This window comes from Pristiophorus japonicus, unplaced genomic scaffold (assembly GCF_044704955.1).
Source record: "Pristiophorus japonicus isolate sPriJap1 unplaced genomic scaffold, sPriJap1.hap1 HAP1_SCAFFOLD_237, whole genome shotgun sequence".
Classification (NCBI taxonomy): domain Eukaryota; kingdom Metazoa; phylum Chordata; class Chondrichthyes; family Pristiophoridae; genus Pristiophorus; species Pristiophorus japonicus.
The window spans coordinates 918,137-932,621 of NW_027252090.1; the positions used below are offsets into that span (position 1 = coordinate 918,137).

The 14,485-nt window shown below is 46.7% G+C and overlaps 1 protein-coding gene across 1 annotated transcript; it reads left to right on the top strand.

The window, feature by feature from the left end:
• Nucleotides 1-13,107: 13,107 nt before the first annotated feature.
• LOC139245799 (probable G-protein coupled receptor 139) lies at nt 13,108-14,010 on the top strand (the record flags this gene model as incomplete). Its single annotated transcript, XM_070871314.1, has 1 exon — nt 13,108-14,010. A coding segment is annotated over one exon (903 nt), but the record flags the coding sequence as incomplete, so codon positions are not given.
• Between the last annotated feature and the right edge of the window lie 475 nt (nt 14,011-14,485).

Consider the following 14,485-nt stretch of genomic DNA (forward strand, 5'->3'; position numbering starts at 1 on the left):
CATGGACTGGTCTCTGGTTTTGCTCTGTGACTGATAATGTTAAATGTTGGTGTAGTGGTCACTGTTATACAGACACACGATCAGTGATACCATTCTATGAAGTCAATTGTGCTCAATTACATCTGCAGTTTGATTCCTTTGTCTCATTTGATATAAACATCTGCTTGCAACTAAGAGGCTCATTGAATTATCAAGTTATGCCTTGAGTGGAACATCGTGTAGTTGTAACAGTCCTCAGTGCAGCAACTCTCTGAGAGAAGGTTTTACTGGCAGTGTGTGTCACTGTAGGATATACTGAGTGTGGGTCACTAACCGGTGTGGAATACCATACCCGAGTGACCATGTTTTACTGAGAGTGTGAGTCACTGCAGGATATACTGAGTGTGGGTCACTAACCGGTGTGGAACACTATACCCCAGTGACCATGTATTACTGGGAGTATGTATAACTGTAGGATATACTGAGTGTTGGTCACTAACCGGTGTGGAACCCCGTACCCAGTGACTGTGTATGACTGGGACTGTCTGTCAGTGTAGGATATACAGAGTGTGAGTCACTAACCAGTATGGAACACAGTACGCCAGTGAGCATGTATTAATGTGAGTGTGTGTACCTGTAGGATATACTGAGTGTGGGTCACTAACCAGAGTGGAACAGTGTACCCCAGTGAACATGTATTGCTGGGAGTGGGTGGCACTGTAGGATATACTGAGTGTGGGTCACTAACCGGTGTGGAACAGTGTACCCCAGTTACTATATATTACTGGGAGTATGAGTAACTGTAGGATATACTGATTGTGGGTCACTAACCGGTGTGGAACACCATGCCCCAGTGACCATGTATTACTGGCAGTGTGTATCACTGTCGGATATACAGAGTGTGGATCACATACCGGTGTGGAACACCGTACCCCAGTGACCATGTATTACTGGCAGTGTGTATCACTGTAGGATATACTGAGTGTGGTTCACATATCGGTGTGGAAACCATACCGCAACGACCATGTATTACTGGGAGTGTCTGTCACGGTAGGATTTACTGAGTGTGGGTCACTAACCGGTGTGGAACACCGCATCTCCGTGACCATGTATTACGTGGAGTGTGTGTTACTGTAGGATATACTGAGTGTGGGTCACTAACCGCTGTGGAACACAGTACTCCAGTGACCATGTATTACTTGGAGTGTGTGTCACTGTAGGATATACTGAGTGTGGGTCACTAACCGGTGTGGAACACTGTACATCAGTGACCATGTATTACTGGTAGTGTCTGTCACTGTAGAATATACTGAATGCAGGTCATTAACCGGTGTGGAACACAGTACCCCAGTAACCATGTATTACTTGGAGTGTGTATGTCTGTAGGATAGACTGAGTGTGGGTCACTAACCGGTGTGGAACACAGTACCCCAGTGACCATGTATGACTGGGATTATGTATCACTTTAGGATAGACTGAGTGTAGGCCACTAACCGCTGTGAAACACCATACCCCAGTGACCATGTATTACTGGAAGTGTGTATGACTGCAGGATATACAGAGTGTGAGTCACTAACCGGTGTGGAACACAGTACCTCAGTGACCATGTAGTAATGGGAGAGTGAGTCACTGTAGGATATAGTCAGTGTGGGTCACTAACCGGTGTCGAACACTGTACCCCAGTAACCGTGTATTACTGGGACTGTCTGTCACTGTAGGATACCTGAGTGTGGGTCACTAACCAGTGTGAAACACTGTTCTCCAGTGATCATTTACGCGGAGTCAGAGGAAATGTATTACCATGGATTGAAAAATGGCTGGCTACCACAAAGCAGAGAATCTGGATAAATGGATCCTTTTCACGTTGGAAATCGGTGGTTAGTGGAGTGCCAAAGGGATCGGTGCTGGGAACACAACTGTTTACAATATATATAGATGATCTGGAAGAGGGGACGGAGTGTAGTGTAACAAATTTGCAGATGCCACTAAGATTAGTGGGAAAGCGGGTTGTGTCAAGGACACATCGAGGCTGCAAATAGATTTAGAGAGGTTAAACGAATGGGCTAAGGCTTGGCAGATGGAGTACAATGTCGGAAAGTGTGAGGTCATTCACCTTGGAAAAAAAAACAGTAAAAGGGAATATTATTTGAATGGGGAGAAATTACAACATGCTGCGGTGCAGAGGAACCTGGGGGTCCTTGTGCATGAATCCCAAAAGGTTAGTTTGCAGGTGGAGCAGGTAATCAGGAAGGCGAATGGATTGTTGGCCTTTATTGCGAGAGGGATGGAACACAAAAGCAGGGAGGTCCTGCTGCAATTCTATAGGTTATTGGTGAGGTCGCACCTGGAGTACTGCGTGCAGTTCTGGTCACATTACTGAAGGAAGGATATACTAACTTTGGAGCGGGGACAGAGACGATTCACGAGGCTGATTCTGGAGATTAGCGGGTTAACTTATGAAGATAGATTGAGTAGACTGGGTCTTTACTCGTTGGTGTTCAGAAGGATGAGGGGTGACCTTACAGAAACATTTAAAATAATGAAAGGGATAGGCAAAATAGAGGCAGAGAGGTTGTTTCCACTGGTCGGGGAGACTAGAACTAGGAGGCAGAGCCTCCAAATACGGGGGAGCCTACTGAAAACCGAGTTGAGAAGGAATTTCTTCTCCCAGAGGGTTGTCTATCTGTGGAATTCTCTGCCCAAGGAAGCAGTTGAGGCGAGCTCATTGAATGTATTCAAATAACAGATAGATAGATTTTTGACCAAAAAGGAAGCAAGGGGTTTGGGGAGCGGGCAGGTAAGTGGAGCTGAGTCCACGGCCAGATCAGCCATGATCTTGTTGAACGGCTGAGCAGGCTCGAGGGGCTAGATGGCCTACTCCTGTTCCTAATTCTTATGTTCGTATGTTCTAGTATATGTGTGGAACACCATACTCCAATGACCATGTATTACTGAGAGTGTGAGTCACTGTAGGATATATTGAGTGTGGGTGACTCACCGGTGTAGAACACCGTACCTCAGTGACCATGTATTACTGGAAGTGTCTGTCACTTTGGGATATACTGAGTGTGGATCACTAACCGGTGTGGAACACCATACCCAGTGATCATGTATTACTGGGAGTGTGTGTCACTGTAGGATGTACTGTGTGTGGGTCACTAACCAGTGTGGAACACCGTACTCAAGTGACCATGTATTACTGGGTGTGTGTCTAACTGATGGATATACTGAATGTGGTTCACAAACCGGTGTGGAACACAGTTGCCCAGTGACCATTTATTACTGGTAGTGTCTGTCACTGTAGGATATACTGAGTGCAGGTCACTAACCGGTGTGGAACACAGTACCCCAGTGACCATGTATGTGTGTATCATTTTAGAATAGACTGAGAGTGGGTCACTAACCGCTGTGGAACACCATATCCCATTGACCATGTATTACTGGGATTGTGTATGAGGGTGTAGGATATACAGAGTGTGCATCGCTAACCAGTGTGGAACACTGTACCCCAGTGACCATGTATTACTGGGAGAGTGAGTCAGGGTAGGATATACTCAGTGTGGGTCACTAACCGGTGTGGAACACCATACTCCAATGACCATGTATTACTGAGAGTGTGTGTCACTGTAGGATATATTGAGTGTGGGTGACTCACCGGTGTAGAACACCGTACCTCAGTGACCATGTATTAATGGAAGTGTCTGTCACTTTGGGATATACTGAGTGTGTTTCACTAACCGGTGTGGAACACCATACCCCAGTGACCATGTATTACTGGGAGTGTGTGTCACTGTAGGATATATTGAGTGTGGGTGACTCACCGGTGTAGAACACCGTACCTCAGTGACCATGTATTACTGGAAGTGTCTGTCACTTTGGGATATACTCAGTGTGTTTCACTAACCGGTGTAGAACACCGCACCTCAGTGACCATGTATTACTGGAATGTCTGTCACTTTGGGATATACTGAGTGTGTGTTATAACCGGTGTAGAACACCATACCTCAGTGACCATGTATTACTGCGAGTGTGTGTCACTGTAGGATGTACTGTGTGTGGGTCACTAACCAGTGTGGAACACCGTACTCCAGTGACCATGTATTACTGGGAGTGTGTGTCACTGTAGGATGTACTATGTGTGGGTCACTAACCAGTGTGGAACACCGTACTCCAGTGACCATGTATTACTGGGTGTGTGTCTAACTGATGGATATACTGAATGTGGTTCACAAACCGGTGTGGAACACAGTTGCCCAGTGACCATTTATTACTGGTAGTGTCTGTCACTGTAGGATATACTGAGTGCAGGTCACTAACCGGTGTGGAACACAGTACCCCAGTGACCATGCATGTATGTATCATTTTAGAATAGACTGAGAGTGGGTCACTAACCGCTGTGGAACACCATAATCCCATTGACCATGTATTACTGGGATTGTGTATGAGGGTGTAGGATATACAGAGTGTGCATCGCTAACCGGTGTGGAACACTGTACCCCAGTATCCATATATTACTGGGAGAGTGAGTCAGGGTAGGATATACTCAGTGTGGGTCACTAACCGGTGTCGAACACTGTACCCCAGTGACCGTGTATTACTGGGAGAGTCTGACACTGTAGGATACCTGAGTGTGGGTCAATAACCGGTGTGCAGCACCATACACCAGTGACCATGTATTACTGGCAGTGTGTGTCACTCTAGGATATACTGAGTGTGGGTCACTAACCGGTGTGGAACACCGTACCCCAGTGACCGTGTATTACTGGGAGAGTCTGACACTGTAGGATATACTGAGTGTGGGTCACTAACCGGTGTGGAACACCGTACCCCAGTGACCGTGTATTACTGGGAGAGTCTGACACTGTAGGATATACTGATTGTGGGTCACTAACCGGTGTGGAACACTGTACCCCCAGTGACCATGTATTACTGGGAGTGTATGACACTGTAGGATGTACTCAGTGTGGGTCACTAACCGGTGTGGAACACTGTACCACCAGTGACCATGTATTACTGGGAGTGTATGACACTGTAGGATATACTCAGTGTGGGTCACTAACCGGTGTGGAACACTGTACCACCAGTGACCATGTATTACTCGGAGTGTATGTCACTGTAGGATAAACTGAGTGTGGGTCACTAACCGGTGTGGAGGACCATACCCCAGTGAACATGTATTACTGGGAGTGTGTGTCACTGTAGGATATATTGAGTTTGGGTCACTAACCGGTGTGGAACACCGTACCCCAGTGACCGTGTATTACTGGGAGAGTCTGACACTGTAGGATATACTGAGTGTGGGTCACTAACCGGTGTCGAACACTGTACCCCCAGTGACCATGTATTACTGGGAGTGTATGACACTGTAGGATGTACTCAGTGTGGGTCACTAACCGGTGTGGAACACTGTACCACCAGTGACCATGTATTACTGGGAGTGTGTGTCACTGTAGGATATACTGAGTGTGGGTCACTAACCGGTGTGGAGGACCATACCCCAGTGAACATGTATTACTGGGAGAGTGTGTCACTGTAGGATGTACTGAGTGTGGGTCACTAACCAGTGTGGAACACTATACCCCAGTGAACATGTATAACTGGGAATGTGTGTCACTGTAGGATATACTGAGTGTGGGGCACTAACCGGTGTGGAACACCATAACCCAGTGACCACGTATTACTCGGAGTGTGTTTCACTGTAGGATATACTGAGTGTGGGTCACTAACCGGTGTGGATCACGATAACCCAGTGACCACGTATTACTCGGAGTGTGTGTCACTGTAGGATATACGGAGTCTGGGTCACTAACCGGTGTGGAACACCATAACACAGTGACCACATATTACTCGGAGTGTGTGTCACTGTAGGATATACTGAGTGTGGGTCATTAGCCGGTGTGGAACACCGTACACCATTGACCATGTATTACTGGGAGTGTGTGTCACTGTAGGATATACTGAGTGTGGGTCACTAACCGGTGTGGAACACCGTACACCATTGACCATGTATTACTGGGAATGTGCGTCTCTGTAGGATATACTCAGTGTGGGTCACTAACCGGTGTGGAACACTGTACACCATTGACCAAGTATTAATGGGAGTGTGTGTCACTGTGGGATATACTCAGTGTGGGTCACTAACCGGTGTGAAACACTGTACACCATTGACCAGGTATTACTGGGAGTGTGTGTCACTGTGGGATATACTCAGTGTGGGTCACTAACCGGTGTGGAACACTGCACCCCAGTGACCATGTATTACTGGGAGTGTGTGTCACTGTGGGATATACTCAGTGTGGGTCACTAACCGGTGTGGAACACTGTACCCCAGTGACCATGTATTACTGGGAGTGTGTGTCACTGTGGGATATACTCAGTGTGGGTCACTAACCGGTGTGGAACACTGTACACCATTGACCATGTATTACTTGGAGTGTGTGTCACTGTGGGATATACTCAGTGTGGGTCACTAACCGGTGTGGAACACTGTACACCATTGACCAAGTATTACTGGGAGTGTGTGTCACTGTGGGATATACTCAGTGTGGGTCACTAACGGGTGTGGAACACTGTGCACCATTGACCAAGTATTACTGGGAGTGTGTGTCACTGTGGGATATACTCAGTGTGGGTCACTAACCGGTGTGGAACACTGTACACCATTGACCAGGTATTACTGGGAGTGTGTGTCACTGTGGGATATACTCAGTGTGGGTCACTAACCGGTGTGGAACACCATACCCAGTGACCATGTATTACTGGGAGTGTCTTTCACTGTCGGATGTACTCAGTGTGGGTCACTATTTATTCTACTTCCGCTTCTGAGGCGTACCCTCGGACTCGAGGATTACTCGATTCCATACTAACAATTATTTCCCAGAGTGCTGAAGAGTCCAATGCATGACCTGCATTCTCTGTCACAAATGGGGCAGACGCTGGTTGAACGAACGGCAGTGTGGGGTGCCCGGGTTGCTGCGCACTCCTTCCAGTATCTACGCTTGGCTTCAGCTTGCTCTGGGCGATGAGAATCGATGTGCTCTGCACCGCACGGATGCTTTTCCTCCACTTGGGCTGTCTAGGGCCAGGGATTACCAGGTATAGGAGGGGCCGTTGCAATTATTAAAAGAGGTTTGGAGTGTTTCATGGTAGCTTTCTTCTGCCCACCTGTGGCTCGCTTACAATAACGAATCACCGTGTGGAGCGTTTGCTTTTTGGATCTAATGTCAGGCATGCCAACGATGTGGCCCGTCCAACGGAGCTGATCGACTGTGGTCAATGCTTCGCTGCTGGGGATATTAACCTGACCGAGAACACTGATGTTGGTGTGACACTCCGGCCAATTAATTTGCAGGAATTTGCGGAGACTGCGTTGGTACTTCTCCTGTGCTTTGTGGTGTCTGCTGTAAATATTCCATGTCTCTGAACCATATAGGAGGGCCGGTATCACTACTGCCCTGTCGACCATGAGCTTTGTCCTGCGTTTGAAGTCCTGGTCTTCAAACACATTCTTCCTCAGGCGTCCGAAGTCTGCACAGACACACTGAAGGCAATGTTGGACTTTGCCATCAAAGTCTGCCTTTGTTGACTGTAGGCTCCTGAGGTCTGGAAAATGGTCCAATTGTACAGTAAACCCGAGCATCCCTGAAACTCGCAGCGGATGGCGAGTTTCCCTGCGCCTATCGCCGCTGATACATTCTGAGTGCCCCATTTACAATTTAATTCACTCGCCATTCACACTGGAAGTCGTCTCGCCCTCACCGGCTTTGGGCTGGGAATGAAAACCCTTGCAGGTTGCTGATCCTGATAGTGACCCCAGTGCACTGCCCCTGCTGAAAGTACAAGTGCTGGACCTCTGGTCTGAACAATATTCTATCTCCACTCTCCAATGGTCCAGGAATGGGAGCTCGGATGGTCCCTTGCTATGCTGCCTTTTCTTGGGATACAGGGAACCTTCGTTGTTCCAATTCTACTCCGGTCCCCTCCTTCACATATTGTTCAGGTACATTGATGACTGTGTTTGCGCAATTTCATTTTCTAGCCATGACGTGGAAAATGTCCTAACTCGCACAAAGTCATGATCAGCCATCACCTCAGCTCTGTGCTTTCTGACATACATTGGCTCCCGGTTAATGAACGCTTCGATTTTGAAAATGATCATCCTTGTTCACAAATCTCTCCATGGCCTTGCAGCTCCCTATCTCTATAATCTTATTCTGCATCATAACCCCTCAAGCTATCTCCGCTCTTCAAATGCTGCCCTTTCGAACATCCCTCATTATACTGCTCAACCATCAGTGGCCTTACCTTTAGCTATTTGGGCCCTAAACTCTGGAAGTCCCTCCTTAAACCTCTTTTACCAAGCTTTTGGTCATGTGCTTTAATTTCTTAATTTTTATCTCGGTGTCCCATGTTTCTGTGTTGTCCTGTTAAGACTGTTCTGAAGCACCTTGGGATGTTTAACAAAATTAAAGGCGTGATAGAAATAAAAGTTATTGTTATTATTATTAATAATATAGTTATTATTAATATTAGTAATAATCATTATTCTAATTATGCAGTCAACCTTGCTTCTAATTTACGCCCCTCTGTCTCCTTCACATGCTCCGTCTGACACTACCCTCCCCTTCCTCGACATCTCTAAGTCCATTTCTGAGGACAGGCTCTCGACAAATATCTACCATAATCCGGCAGAGTGCTCCAGCTACCTTGATGATATGACCTCTCACCCAGCTTGCGGGAAGGACTCTATTACATTCTCCGAGTGTCGCTGCCTGCGTTGCATCTGTTCCGATGATGCCACCTCCCACACCAGTGCTTACAACATGTCTTCCTTTTTCTGAGCTGAAGATACCCGCCTTCTGTGGTCCTGATCCTGTGGGCCTGTAACCTAGTGTGGAATGGGTAGGAGAGGAGGGAGGAGGCAGAGTCATGGAGACAGTGACCAGTTGAGTCAATAACGCGGGCTGAGGTGCTACAGTAGTGGTCTGGTTTCCCGGTCCCCGATCCTCACTGGTTGATTATCTTCCTGCAGTGACCATGCACTGTTCAGCGAAGGTTCATCAGGCTGGTTCCTGAGATGAAGGTCTTGTCTTATGAGCAAATGTTGAGCAGGCTGGGCCTATAATCGTTGGAGTTTAGAAGAATCAGCGGTAATCTTATTGAAACGTATAAGATTCTAAGGGGGCTCGACAGGGTAGATGCAGAGAGGGTGTTGCCCCTCGTGTCGGAATCTAGAACTAGGGGTCATAGTTTCAGAATGTTCCCTATGTTGGGGAAGTCCAGAACCAGGGGACACAGTCTAAGGATAAGGGGTAAGCCATTTAGAACCAAGATGAGGAGAAACTTCTTCACTCAGAGAATTGTTAACCAGTGGAATTCCCTGCCACATGATGTTGTTGATGGCAGTTCATTGGATATATTTATGAGGGAGTTAGTTATGGCCCTTACGGCTAAACGGATCAAGGGGTATGGAGAGAAAGCAGGAAAGGGGTAAAGAGGGAATGATCAGCCATGATCTTATTGAATGGTGGTGCAGGCTCGAAGGACCGGATGGCCTAATCCTGCACCTGTTTTCTATCTTTCTATGTTACCATTAATGTTGCCGACCCGCCCGCTGGGGTGGCTCGGCTTCCCTCCCACTGCCCCGTCTCTGCTAAACTGGGAAGTAGCGGGTTGGAGGTAGGTTGCATTGGGATGATATACGTTAGGAATCGCAGGATAGCGCAGATGAATACGTGGCTTGAGCAGTGGTGCAGCAGGGAGGGATTCAAATTCCTGGGTCATTGGGACCGGTTCTGGGGGAGGTGGGACCAGTACAAACCGGACGGTCTGCACATGGGCAGGACCGGAACCAATGTCCTAGGGGGAGTGTTTGCTAGTGCTGTTGGGGAGGATTTAAACTAATATGGCAGGGGGATGGGAACCAATGCAGGGAGACAGAGGGAAACAAAAAGGAGACAAAAGCAAAAGACAGAAAGGAGATGAGAAAAAGTGGAGGGCAGAGAAACCCAAGGCAAAGAAAAAAAGGGCCACTGTACAGCAAAATTCTAAAAGGACAAAGGGTGTTAATAAAACAAGCCTGAAGGCTTTGTGTCTTAATGCAAGGAGTATCCGCAATAAGGTGGATGAATTAATTGCGCAAATAGATGTTAACAAATATGATGTGATTGGGATTACGGAGACGTGGCTCCAGGATGATCAGGGCTGGGAACTCAACATTCAGGGGTATTCAACATTCAGGAAGGATAGAATAAAAGGAAAAGGAGGTGGGGTAGCATTGCTGGTTAAAGAGGAGATTAATGCAATAGTTAGGAAAGACATTAGCTTGGATGATGTGGAATCTATATGGTTAGAGCTGCAGAACACCAAAGGGCAAAAAAAGTTAGTAGGAGTTGTGTACAGACCTCCAAACAGTAATAGGGATGTTGGGGAGGGCATCAAACAGGAAATTAGGGGTGCATGCAATAAAGGTGTAGCAGTTATAATGGGTGACTTTAATATGCACATAGATTGGGCTAACCAAACTGGAAGCAATACGGTGGAGGAGGATTTCCTGGAGTGCATAAGGGATGGTTTTCTAGACCAATATGTTGAGGAACCAACTAGGGGGGAGGCCATCTTAGACTGGGTGTTGTGTAATGAGAGAGGGTTAATTAGCAATCTCATTGTGCGAGGCCCCTTGGGGAAGAGTGACCATAATATGGTGGAATTCTGCATTAGGATGGAGAATGAAACAGTTAATTCAGAGACCATGGTCCAGAACTTAAACAAGGGTAACTTTGAAGGTATGAGGCGTGAATTGGCTAGGATAGATTGGCGAATGATACTTAGGGGGTTGACTGTGGATGGGCAATGGCAGACATTTAGAGACCGCATGGATGAATTACAACAATTGTACATTCCTGTCTGGCGTAAAAATAGAAAAGGGAAGGTGGCTCAACCGTGGCTATCTAGGGATATCAGGGATAGTATTAAAGCCAAGGAAGTGGCATACAAATTGGCGAGAAATAGCAGCGAACCTGGGGACTGGGAGAAATTTAGAACTCAGCAGAGGAGGACAAAGGGTTTGATTAGGGCAGGGAAAATGGAGTACGAGAAGAAGCTTGCAGGGAACATTAAGGCGGATTGCAAAAGTTTCTATAGGTATGTAAAGAGAAAAAGGTTGGTGAAGACAAACGTAGGTCCCCTGCAGTCAGAATCAGGGGAAGTCATAACGGGGAACAAAGAAATGGCAGACCAATTGAACAAGTACTTTGGTTCGGTATTCACTAAGGAGGATACAAACAACCTTCCGGATATAAAAGGGGTCAGAGGGTGTAGTAAGGAGGGGGAACTGAGGGAAATCTTTATTAGTCGGGAAATTGTGTTGGGGAAATTTATGGGATTGAAGGCCGATAAATCCCCAGGGCCTGATGGACTGCATCCTAGAGTACTTAAGGAGGTGGCCTTGGAAATAGCGGATGCATTGACAGTAATTTTCCAACATTCTATTGACTCTGGATCAGTTCCTATGGAGTGGAGGGTAGCCAATGTAACCCCACTTTTTAAAAAAGGAGGGAAGAGAGAAAACAGGGAATTATAGACCGGTCAGCCTGACCTCAGTAGTGGGTAAAATGATGGAATCAATTATTAAGGATGTCATAGCAGTGCATCTGGAAAATGGTGACATGATAGGTCCAAGTCAGCATGGATTTGTGAAAGGGAAATCATGCTTGACAAATCTTCTGGAATTTTTTGATGATGTTTCCAGGAAAGTGGACAAAGGAGAACCAGTTGATGTGGTATATTTGGACTTTCAGAAGGCTTTCGACAAGGTCTCACACAAGAGATTAATGTGCAAATTTAAAGCACGTGGGATTGGGGGTAGTGTGCTGACGTGGATTGAGAACTGGTTGTCAGACAGGAAGCAAAGAGTAGGAGTAAACGGGTACTTTTCAGAATGGCAGGCAGTGACAAGTGGAGTGCCGCAAGGTTCTGTGTTGGGGCCCCAGCTGTTTACATTGTACATTAATGATTTAGACGAGGGGATTAAATGCAGTATCTCCAAATTTGCGGATGATACTAAGTTGGGTGGCAGTGTGAGCTGCGAGGAGGATGCTATTAGGCTGCAGAGTGACTTGGATAGGTTAGGTGAGTGGGCAAATGCATGGCAGTTGAAGTATAATGTGGATAAATGTGAGGTTATCCACTTTGGTGGTAAAAACAGAGAGACAGACCATTATCTGAATGGTGAAAGATTAGGAAAAGGGAAGGTGCAACGAGACCTGGGTGTCATGGTACATCACTCATTGAAGGTTAGCATGCAGGTACAGCAGGCGGTTAAGAAAGCAAATGGCATGTTGGCCTTCATAGCGAGGGGATTTGAATACAGGGGCAGGGAGGTGTTGCTACAGTTGTACAGGGCCTTGGTGAGGCCACACCTGGAGTATTGTGTACAGTTTTGGTCTCCTAACTTGAGGAAGGACATTCTTGCTATTGAGGGAGTGCAGCGAAGGTTCACCAGACTGACTCCTGGGATGGTGGGAATGACCTATCAAGAAAGATTGGATCAATTGGGCTTGTATTCATTGGAGTTCAGAAGAATGAGAGGGGATCTCATAGAAACGTTTAAAATTCTGACGGGTTTAGACAGGTTAGATGCAGAAAGAATGTTCCCAATGTTGGGGAAGTCCAGAACCAGGGGTCACAGTCTAAGGATAAGGGGTAAGCCATTTAGGACCGAGATGAGGAGAAACTTCTTCACCCAGAGAGTGGTGAACCTGTGGAATTCTCTACCACAGAAAGTAGTTGAGGCCAATTCACTAAATATATTCAAAAGGGAGTTAGATGAAGTCCTTACTACTCGGGGGATCAAGGGTTGTGGCGAGAAAGCAGGAAGGGGGTACTGAAGTTTCATGTTCAGCCATGAACTCATTGAATGGCGGTGCAGGCTAGAAGGGCTGAATGGCCTGCTCCTGCACCTATTTTCTATGTTTCTATGTTTCTATGTTGCATGTTAACTCCTGAGCCGATGTCCACCCGACTGTTTTTGTGCGAAATGACAGGCCTTACTGTCTGGGCTCAGTCACCGACAATGTGTGACCAATAATTGACTGTCTCTTTTCCCTTCTGTTTATTACAGTGAATTTAGTGGCGATTGTGGTCCTGTCCCGGGGAAAGTGCGGTCTGTCCACCTGCACCACTCGCTACCTGGTTGCCATGGCAGCGGCGGATCTACTGGTGGTCATCACTGCGATCATACTGTACCGGATCAGTTGGTATTATTTCCCGTGGTCTTTCCTGGGTATCACCCCTGTGTGTCGCGTTATACGTCTCCTGTCCTGTGTAGCCACTGACTGTTCTGTCTGGTTCACCGTCACTTTCACCTTTGATCGATTTGTGGCCATTTGTTGGCAGAAGCTGAAAACCAAATATTGCACCGGGAGAACTGCGGCTGTGGTCCTGGCAACAAGCTGCATTCTGCTCTCTTCAAAAAACGTTCCCTTCTACTTTACAATTGTACCTGGATATATAATCAACAATGTTCAGTGGTTCTGTTATTCAATGCCAGCCTATTATACTGATCCCGGATGGCTGGGATTTGACTGGTTTGATACGGTATTAACACCACTGCTCCCATTCGCTGTAATTTTGTTGCTCAACGCTCTGACAATCAGACACATTACAGTGGCCAGTCGAGTCCGGAAGGGACTGAGGGGTGAGAGCAAGGGGGGGAATGGCAGTGACCCAGAGATGGAGAGCAGGAGGAAGTCTGTCATTTTACTCTTCACCATATCCGGCAGCTTCATACTGCTGTGGCTGATATTTGTTATAGAATTCTTATATTATAGCATTGCAGGAATACATCCCGCTGATTACAATGTTTCTTTATATACCTTTCGACAAGTCGGATATATACTGCGGAATTTAAGTTGCTGCACAAACACATTTATTTACGGGGTGACCCAGTCCAAGTTCAGAGAGCAGTTGAAGAGCGCGGTGAAATATCCGTTTACCTCAATTATACATTTAATTAATAAACAGAACAACTGAGCACAGGCCAGAGGCGGGTCCCAGTGTTTCCAGTCCAGGAATATAATATTTAGCCCCAGACTTCCATCCCCTGAATTGCACCAGGAATGGCTGGTGATCTGATAATGCACCCAGCGATCTGTTTAGGACACGGCACTGTTTGTGATTGACATGTCCCACCTTGTCTTTCTGGTCAGCACCACGAGCTTGTTGCATTCTGTCAGAGTTCTTCTGTAAAGGGTCACTGCAGCTATTTAGTGAAGGAATTCATTGCAGCTTCCAGAGTGAGAGGCTCGTCAATAGTTAGGTCGGCAGAGTGGAGCTGTAGTTCAGAGGATACATTACATAGAATAGACAGCACAGAAACATATAGTTCGGCCCGACTAGTCTGTGTTGGTGTTTATGCTCCAGACCAGTCTCCTCCCATTGCAAAAACGTCGTCTCAGCCTCTCAGCATATCTTTTATTTTATGTTCTCTCATTTACTCGTCGAGTTT